This window comes from Strongylocentrotus purpuratus, unplaced genomic scaffold (assembly GCF_000002235.5).
Source record: "Strongylocentrotus purpuratus isolate Spur 01 unplaced genomic scaffold, Spur_5.0 spur5_contig_861, whole genome shotgun sequence".
NCBI classification, from domain to species: domain Eukaryota; kingdom Metazoa; phylum Echinodermata; class Echinoidea; order Camarodonta; family Strongylocentrotidae; genus Strongylocentrotus; species Strongylocentrotus purpuratus.
Window position 1 is genome coordinate 3,843,516 of NW_022145570.1, and position 10,445 is coordinate 3,853,960.

The 10,445-nt window shown below is 36.9% G+C and overlaps 1 protein-coding gene across 1 annotated transcript; it reads right to left on the reverse strand.

The window, feature by feature from the left end:
* Positions 1 to 961: 961 nt before the first annotated feature.
* LOC105438281 lies at positions 962 to 10,178 on the reverse strand. Its single transcript, XM_031000147.1, has 6 exons — positions 10,148 to 10,178; positions 6,761 to 6,982; positions 5,830 to 6,013; positions 4,846 to 5,102; positions 3,876 to 4,056; positions 962 to 2,118 (listed from the first exon to the last, which is right to left on the reverse strand). Exons 1-6 carry the CDS (start codon positions 10,176 to 10,178, stop codon positions 1,851 to 1,853), a joined length of 1,143 nt encoding a protein of 380 aa, XP_030856007.1. The 3' UTR covers positions 962 to 1,850.
* Between the last annotated feature and the right edge of the window lie 267 nt (positions 10,179 to 10,445).

Genomic DNA, 10,445 nt, shown 5'->3' on the forward strand with positions numbered 1-10,445 from the left:
GTTAACTCCTCATACCTCTCTAGTTCCATATTGTGAAATATTAAAACAAAAGACCAAAGATGGTGCATATAAAAAAGCCCCAAACTGAATGAATCTATTCATTAAGAATCATAAATAAAGGTTACTTTTAGTTTTAGAAGGGACCATGAAAATAAAAATATTAACAACGCGACCATAAATACAAACATACCCACTGACATCTACATACAGTCAATTCGACACTGATGTCGACATTGATGTGTACAAGATACAGAAAACAATTTATCAAAATTCCGAGTCCTTTTGACATATCCTCTTAGAATTAATATTTTAGATCGGAAATGATCAAAACATAATCCAATAAAAAAAAAGGATTTTTTTTAAAACATTATTCATAGCAACAATTCTCTGGAATCCATACATTTTTTAAAATTGTAATTATTCGTTTGATTTAAACAGGGTAACTCTTTCAGTATTAAATACAGATTGTTTTCCTGAGAGGCCCTGTACAAATTATAGGTTACAAATACCGAGGAAATTGAACAAAGTTTAAATACATATGTATTACGAGAGATTTATTGTATTCTTGCCTACTAATCTACAAGATTCCCAACAAAAGTGTATGAGAGAGGTATAAACTTAGCATATAATGCAAAGTTTCTCAGCACGACACGGGAATCTCCCTTTTGTTGATAACGTGACGTACTATACGCAAAGTCGTTTATCAAGAAAGTATATTCAAATTTATGGATGCTTCCTGCCAACGTGGGTGTGTGTGTTACCTGTTATCATATTTTGTACTATTATAGACCAATATCGTTTAATCAAACTTCATGCACACATCATTGTAAAGTGCCTCGTTACAAACTATTTCATTCACCTGTTACGAATAATTGTATTTGAATAGTCAGCATGCGAATTGCAACATTAATTGTTGTTTGGTAAGACACATATTATGCATGGCTCATCGATAATCCTCCTACAAGCACACACCCCTAAAATAGTTATCGGCCCATGCCTCTCCTATTATTTTTTCTCTCTTCACTTGGGGATGAGGAGGTGCACGTTTTTCGGGTGCCCCCTGAATCCACCACTGGCCTTCCTGATCGATTTGGATTACCAAATGTGAGTTTAAATAATCCCATTTTGTTGAAAGGCTTTACTCTTACTCCTATTTAAGGTATGGTGACCTTGTAAATATGTAATTTCCAGAGCAATAAGCCAGTTGGTAGATAAGATAATGCGCATTGGCAGATTAATATAATTTGTACCAGCATTATAAAACCCATTTCAGAAATGTATGTAGTAATCATTCGTTTATGCACTGACATGAAATTCTATGGAACACTGGTGGAATTATTCTTTTCAACACAGCAATCAAAATGTATTCATGAAGTAAATCTATTACTTTTGCGGTGATAATTCTAAATTGCACGAAATGGGACTACTCCATTGGTAAAAGATCTGAGGATATTTGGGATCATTATTATTGATATATGGAAACTACGAACTGGTCTATTTTGCGGAAATTGTTGGTCTTAAAAAAAAAGTTTCCTCAAAGAAATTCAGAAAACAGACATCTTGAATTTTTCTGATTAAGAATTAATTATAACATATATTAATATTATAATCTGTAGGGGTTTCGAATTTCCTCCGAAAAAAAGTATAGAAAAGAAATGCAAGAACCCCAAACCTCCACCACATTACACCCTCCTCAAATTTTAATGTAGAACCGCTCATGCCGTAATAAAAAAAGTTAACATTAATGGTATAGTTAAGTCCGACTATTTAGCCCACCCGATAAGCCTGATGCCCCCCTCTTCCCTACCAGTCGCCCCTCTACCCTGGTCCCTTGGCCTTCATAGCTTGGCCTACTTCCTACCAGTACACAGTGAAGTGCAGCCAATAAACGGTGCAGAGCTGTCTGGATCACTGCTTATATTGAAAAGACGATCATCAGTTATCACTGCATTTCTTCCACGTTTAAGCTCAACACAGACGTTGGCATCGTCACAGTTTAAAGACGGATCAACGAATGTATACACGACGTCCCGGAAGATGAATTGATTTCCTTTGATGTACCACTGCGATGCTTGATCAACATTGAGAACTTGCTCGGTGAAACCTATCCTGGTGTGACTGAGAGTGACCAAAGTGAATGCAAAATGAACAGTTAATATACAGACTTGTATTACTTCGTATATAAGCTGGTTGCATGCATACACTGGCTTGATTTCCGCGAGGATCACAGCAATGATGATAAGCGACAATAATGACCTTTATCCCCGAGTTTCTGTCCTTATGATTTTGCAACTTATGTCACAATTTTGCTGTAATATAATTTTAACATCATTTTCAAATCAAGACCAATGTAACATACACTCAGGGCGGCCGAGCGACTTCCAAAGTGTGGGGGGGGGGGGCACCAAGAAAAAAAAGGACACTTCCGAGAAAAAGAGCACCTACAAACGTAAATGTCAAAGCGAAAATATCCATTCTTTTAGACATCAGGGATGATTTCGATATTTGTTTCACTTTATACACCCTACAAGCATCATGCCTTGCAGTTTGATTTGATTGTCTAAAAAAAAACAATATTTGCGAGCGAGCGAGGAAAACAATATGTATGAGGTTGCAGTGCGAAAAAATACATTTTATAAACAGGAAAAAAAAACACAATCCTAATGGGATTATAAGTACTGGGGCTAAGTAAGTTCTCATATCGGAAGGCTGAAAAGACCTTTGATATGTTACATAATTATATCATCTATAGATGCGTGCGAGCGTAGCGAGCGAGCTTTGGGGGAAATTGCTCTTAATTGCTTGAAATTAGCTAGGGCGCGTTTAATGATGAAAGGAAAAGGGGACACTTATCAGGAAAAAAAGAGGAGCATGTGTCAAAGTACAAAGAGTAACTATCAGAGGTGAAAATGGGGCACTTCTTACACCCTCAAAAAGAGACACTCACCAGGAATGAAAAAAGTAAATCATGAGAATAGGAAATGGGCATTTGTCGACGGAAAAGGGGCCCCATCAGATGTTGATAGGGGCATTTATAAGATATTATTATATATTGTTAAAAGGGAAATTATCAGAGGTGAAAAGAGGCACTTATCGCATCTGAAAAAAGACAATGACCAGGTATGAAAAGGGCTCTTATGTGAATGAAAAAAGGGCACTTGTAATAAAAGAAAATGTGCATTAGTTAAAAGAAAATGGGCACCGATTAGATTTGAAAGGGGCGTTTATCGGAGTTTAAGGGGGCACATAACAAGAGTGAAAAAGGAGTTACTTCTCGTACCCGAAAAGGACCATTTACCAGAGAAGGGGCACTTATGAGAAGGGGAAGGGGCTCTTTTTAATAGGAAACTTATCATTAGAAAACGGGGCACTCATTAGAAAGGAAAAAGGACACATGTGAAAATATAAGGTGCGCTTATCCGAGTTAAAATGGGGTTAGTTATTAAAAGGGGACGGGTCACTTCTTACAAAGGAAAAGGGGCACCTGTCAAAGTAAATGAGGCACGTACCTCTCAGATTTGAATAGGTCAATTATCAGAGGTGAAGGGGCACTTATCAGAAGTGAAAAAGGTATTTATCATACCTAACTAGGGGCACTTACTACATATTAAAAAGGGCACTAATGAGAATGCAAAATGAACACAAAGGGAAATGTGAACTTGTCGAAGGGGGGGGGGGGGCGCTGTGCCCTCTGCCAACTCCCGAGAGGGTCGCCTCTGCATACACTCAATACACACGTATGAATTGAAGCATATAGAAGATACTATTGTAAATAGCCAATATCAAGTATATAACAGAAATAAAAGAAACGTAATTTTTTGGCGCATGTTTTATGACTCTTCGTCTGTTTCTGTGAGGATGTCGCAAGCACCTACCTTTTATTCTTTTTCTTATGAGCAATCCAGGCAGACAACTCCCAGAGAGATTCGCCTTGCACTTTCGTACTTCTTGCATCTCTAAATTTGACTTCTACTGCAAGAACTATTGTTGCGTCACCGTCAGATGTCACACTACGTTGACTTTGAATGGTAGGGTTGACATTACGCACCGTCACGTCTGGTATGAATCAGGATTTAAGAAATAGATTTCATGACTTGTTTATTATGATCATGATACGAAAAAATAAGGGTAAAGGGGGGGGGGGGTAGGGTGAATAAATGTTGGATGCTAAAACATTTGAGTTTGGCATGTCTGATATGAGTCACATTATTCAGTTTGATATCCCTGTTGTAAAAGAGGCGTCAATAGTGACGTAATACTGTGTAAGCACGCAATTTGCGCGGTGATTGGCGGAGCAATGTGACAGTGACAACATAATAAATTGCGCCCATGACATTTATATGCATGTCCTTTGGCTAATTGCTTTCATCAGTTTGATTAACATCAGTAATAACGCAGTCGAAATGACGACACTAGAGCAACGGGAAAATTAGACATTTGGAAAAACACATAACACATACTTAGCACTTTGGCAAAAAAAAGAGAAGGAGATGTACCCATAAAAAAAAGAGACGTCAATGAAAAGAAGAAAAGATAGCAGAAAATAAGCAGATATAAAGATAGAAGAACAGGAGTAAAGATGTTAGACAAGAGCGCCAGAAAAATAAAGAATTTTTCGTGCTCCTCCCTCTCCCGATCAATTTGAAAACCCCAAATTTGAAACAAGTAATAGTTGAAGAATCCCGAAATCAGACAAAATTTAGCAGATTTAAGTGAATTTAATACTGCTTCCGGGGTTATTCAGCCCACCCAATGATGACCAATAATTCTTGTGTACCCCCCCCCCCTCGTTCCCTATCAGTCGCCTCTTCAACTTGGGCCCCCGTAGCTTGGCCTACTTCTTACCAGTACATAGTGAAGTGCAGCCAATCAACGATGTAGACCTTTTGGGGAGACTGCTAACATGGAAAGGACGATCATCGGTTGCTACTGCATTTTGTCCACGTTTAAGCTCAACACAGACGTTGGCCTCGTCGCAGTTTAAAGGCAGAGCACTGGAGGGATACACGACGTCCCGAAAGATGAATTGATCTCCTTTGATGTACCCCTGCGATGCTTGATCAACATTGAGAACTTGCTCGGTGAAATCCAGCCTCGTGTTACTGAGAGAGAACAAAGTGAATGCAGAACGAATAATTTACATACTGACTGTATTACTGGTATATGAGCTGGTTGCATGCACCCACACGCTTAATTTCAGCGAGGATCACAGTGATTAAGCTCGCATTTCCCATCCCAGGCTCAGGTGACACCAAACCATAAACAGTTGTACTATGATTTTTAAGATATTAAATAATTTCACTCCGTCTTATATGTCAAATAAAATCAAATATCGCACGTATAATTATTAATTTCGCTCATCCCGAAATCTAGATCTCCCTAAACCGAAATAATTGCAAGAGAACATTCTTCTATAGGGGGCGACACAATATAACCAACTACCAGAACACATCCGAAATGTAACTACATTAAGATCCTTCCATACCCTAATAACTGATATTTTTTCTTAACACACTTCCTTAAACTCAAATGATTTTGCATAACTGCGCGCGCGCGCGCGCGCGCGTGTGTGTGTGTGTGTGTGTGTGTGTGTAGATTTATGAGTGCTGTATGTCTTTCAAGTAATTCACGAAGGAAAGTAAAATGCCCATAGGTTTCAGATTAACATACTTCAGGACATAATTTAATAATAATGATTATAATCAAAACGTACTTTTTAACATAAAAGCAAGGTTACCAAAGTATATTACAGTAATAATAGACACCTTTCTTTTGGCTCAGGTTTTAAGACTCTTGTTCTGTTTCTTTAAGGATGTCGCAAGCACATACCTGTGAGTAGTGTTTACAGGAGCAATCCAGGCAGACAACTCCCAGAGAGATTCGCCGCTCACTCCTGTCTTCTTTCTGGTGTCTCTAAATTTGACTTCTACCGCAAGAACTAGTGTTGCGTCACCGTTTGTCGTCACATTGCTTTTACTCCGTATGGTAGGTTTGACTTTACGCACGGTCACGTCTAGAATGAATCAGGATTTAAGAAATGGACTTGATGACTAGTTTATAATTATCATGATACGAAAAAAAGAGGGGGAGGGGGAAATGAAAATACGTTAGCTGCTGAAACATTTAAATTTGGCATGTCTGAAATGAATGAGTCACTGTATTCAGTTTTATATGCATGTTGCACAAGAGGCGCCATTAGTAATGTAATACTGCGTCAGGGCGGTATTTGCGCAGTCTTTGGCGGAAAATTGTTGAGACTGACAAAATAAACATTGCGCCCATGGCATTTGATAAATAGTCTTTGGCTAATTGCTTTCACCAGTTTGATTAACCTCAGTAATAACGCAGATGAAACGACGACACGTGTGCAAAGTGAAAGTAAGACGTTTGGAAAACACACAACATAATTACGCATCACTCCGGGAATTGAAGATGACGTGACCTTGAAAAAGAGAGGCCAACGAAAAGATGAGAACACAGCAGAAAACGAGCAAATATAAAGAAAGAAAAGTAGAAAAAAGATCTAGAGAAGATAACATAGTGACATGGGGGTATATTTTTGTTAACCCCCCCCCCCCTCCCCCTCTCGATTAACTTGGAAACCCCACATTTGTAACAAATTAATAGTTGAAGAGTCTCGGAATCAGGCAATCTAGTTGGATCTATGTTTTGTAGTAGTGAATTTCGCGACACAGTCCCACATATGTGTGGTCATATGAGAGCGGGGGGGGGGGGGGGGTGGGGCTATCAGAAGACTTACCGTACGGACAGAAAGCGCAGCATTCTCCTGGCCGTTCAAGGGGTTCAGCGCAGAATACCGGTCGACACGATTCAATATTGCATGTTGTAGTGCCGTTATCACACGTACATGTTTCGCAAGGGCCTATGTCCCACACTTCGCCGTGAAGAAACGGAATTCCACGATATATACACGGGAGTTCAACGGGTTGAACGCTGCTAAGTGATACAGAAAAAGAAGATTCTTCGAAAAGAAAAGTCAAGGAATAAATTACAGAAATTATTTTTAGTTCTTCTTTTTCTTCGTCCTTTCGAACAAAATACATCGGTTATAGTGTTCAATTCAAATCAGTTCAATAAGGGTTTAATTTTGACAATTCTATATTCAAAAGCTGAAATGCACATCATTTACAATTTCTCAGTATTATTAATATTCCATATTCCACATATTCCCCAAATTAATCAAGTTTAAGACAAATATTCACAATGATTTGAGAAGATAATGAACAGATTGAGAACATCAAAGTTATGTAAATATGTGGAGGGGTCTACTAAGAAGCTTATAGCTTGTAATATGTCAACCCCTGACTATTAAAAAAACATTGTATGGTTTAATGAAGCAAATTAACAAGAATAATAAAAAAAATAAAACAACAAACACCATAATAAACACAGACGATTTATACAGATACATTTACCGTACGAGTAAAGAGAGTCAATAAAATCAGTAATAAATTTGTAAATAACATTTTACATTACAGTTTTAAAATTACATTATAGCATTATCTATTGCATTCAAAAGCATTCTTATCAAAATTATCACATGTAGTGTGTACGTTTGCGTGATGAAATAGATCTGACCATTTTTCATGCATCAAATCATTTTTTGAAATATTCTATATTATGGAGTGTTTCTGTCCTATACATTATTTATTTGTTTGAGTTGTCGGTGACCAAATTATTTCAACATGTAGCAAAGATGGGAACATGATATAATATTTCTGAATAAAGTAGGCCACTAGTATTAATTTTTATAAAAACGTGTTTTAAAATATATTATCGTTTAAAGTTTAAGAATGATAATGATTCTCAGGCGTTTGAACACATCACATTAAGAATTTTTTTCAGAAATACCTCATGCGTTCAGAAGTATAAATACAAAATTACATTCACTTGAGAGAACAATGCTTGCGAAATATGTTAACATCTCAATATTTGTTTACTTTGTCAATTCTTGATATAAAATGATACATGTACATGATTAAAATATATAATTTAGATATTTTTTCCAGTAAATAAAACTGGGTAAAGATGGACTGAATACTGTTATTTTGAACCAACTATTAAAAAAAATATACCTACCAGTGTATGAAAACAGGTGTATGAATATATTCATTTTACGATTGGGGGCTTACGGTAACACCAATTGCGTTCAGAGGAATTAAAGAAAGGAAAAGGAAGAGATGGTAGTTGAAATAATTTTGTATAAAACATTTAAAATGGAAATGGAAAAGAAAAGAAAAGGAAAGGACGGAAGGAAGGAGCATTTGAGAAGGTTGTGAGCAGATCCCACAAGTTGAAGAATGAAGAGTATTGCGTGTAGTTTTCCGTGAATACTCGCTAACCATGGAAATCTACAGAGAATATCTGAATTTCAATTCGCATATGGGTTTCGGCGGTCAAGTTCCTTAAATGTCCCCTTTATGTTTTGACCAAACACATCCTAAATTCTAACACGTACACACGAGAAGGTATTTTAGATCCAATACGTTAAGATGCAGGCTGGATTAAATAAGACTGCGTTGAAATAATGAGAGAAATAAATTATGGCATCAGTACATCAATTTAAAAACAAGCTATCATTTGTAATATTTAGCTTCATCTAATATCATTTTGATACATCAATTTCAACACGCTTGCTGAAAGGTTTGATTAAAGGAAAATCAAATCTAATTGCAAACTACTCTAGAAGAAAGCAACAAAATGAGAGAAGCAGACTGGTGAAAATTTAAACGAAATTGGAGAAAAGATGAGAAACTTAAGTATTTAGGAAGTTGTTATATTACTATAAGTATAAGCTCTTCAAATTTGGTGAACCGGTAATTTCTCTATTACACATAATGAATAAACAAAATATTAAAAATCGTTATTCTTTTTAGAGAACCTGTACTAGTAATTATGTTATCCATAATATATTATGAGTAGTGCCCAAGAGAGAAGGCGCTTAAAAGAAAAGGAAACATATTATAATTTTGTACACGATAAACGGGAGAGTTATCCGCGACTAAGTCAAAACCCAGTGACCAAATTGCCAATTTTAGATTCGCATAGATTCGGTGATCTCATATCTCAAACATTAATAACTTTCTTATTGTCGATCCGATTTAAGTCAAACTTATTCCATTCTGTTTTTCTTATTTCCCGTCTTTCATACGATGTTTGATTCGATTGAACGGAGTTTCAGCCATTGATTTGGGGGATGTATGCATTTGGAGAGAAAAAAATGTTGCTTGAGAGTTGGGCATTCATCTAAAACGGAGTGAATAGCGCACAATTTTTTAATTTACCCGATTGGTCGGCATGAAGTTGAGGAATTGTTTTTCCAACTATTTCTAGGGTGTCAGCGTTAAATAGCTACTGGAGAAATGTACATCTGTAAACTCTTTTGACTAAAATCTTGCTAATGAGATGGCTGTCAACAGTTTTCTTAAATTGGTAATATTCCTTCGATTCAACATCAAGAGTTTTGGTAATGACAAATTGATTGTTTTATGGTGTGTTTTTACCTGATTGCTAAGAAAGCATGTGTATGCTTGTAAGTAAGTCATCTAGACCAATGGCTTTAAGTCCCCTTAAAGCGGGACTGCACTTCTTTTAGCTACTTAACTGAACCCTCTATAAAGCAAACAATGCCAGCTGCACTGCTAAAGCCAGGGTAATTATGCTGCATTATTGTAGAGCGCTTAGAGACTTCTGACAAAGTAAGTGTTAGGCGCTATATAAGCACTGTAATTATTTATTTATTTACCCGTTGGTCCCCCATGATCCCCTTTTTCTTATATTAATTGAGAGCTGATTTGATAAGATAACCACCTGTCAGTGACCATGCATGGACGTCTAATCTCTCCTGGCCAAGCTAGTGCAGACAGGATTTAAAGCATATATACAGGACTTACTAATGAGCATTCAATACCGTACCAAAGGGCACTTGCTCAGTGACTTGGCTTCTCACCTTTGATCTCCCGGTTACGAGACCACTGCTCTACCACTTAGCCATCACACCTCCATGAGGTTAAGTATTGAAAATAATATCTGAAGTAGATATCGATGAACGATGAATTAAATAGCACTGTGTTCTAATAACCATAACGAGTATACTAGCTGTATAATATAGTTATGAAAGACTTACCTTGGGAAGAGGCATGATGCACCACGAGCATCAGACTTCCGAATACAAGACAAGCAAGGTACCAAGAACGATTCATCATCATCTGGAGTGTTTTGACAACAATTGATTAAAGCCCAGAGATACTGAAGGTTTAAATAGACATATCGCCTGCTTTTATATTCATGAAGTTTCCATGATAAACTTTCCTTCCCAAAATACCTTCGAAGAACAATGACCAGAAATGGATACGTAGCTTAAAGGCATAATCCAGACGTAAAAAGACTAACCATGAAGAAACAAGTCGTGAATAAGATTAAAA

Bases quoted from the DNA above. Each gene is read 5' to 3' on its own strand.
- LOC105438281 (XM_031000147.1), bottom strand. From the start codon at position 10,178: ATGCTCGTGGTGCATCATGCCTCTTCCCAAG. The intron at 6,014-6,760 runs GTAAGTCTTCTG...GATTCATTCTAG, and splicing joins CTGCGCTTTCTGTCCGTACG to ACGTGACCGTGCGTAAAGTC. The intron at 2,119-3,875 runs GTAGGTGCTTGC...GGTCACTCTCAG, and splicing joins CATAAGAAAAAGAATAAAAG to TCACACCAGGATAGGTTTCA.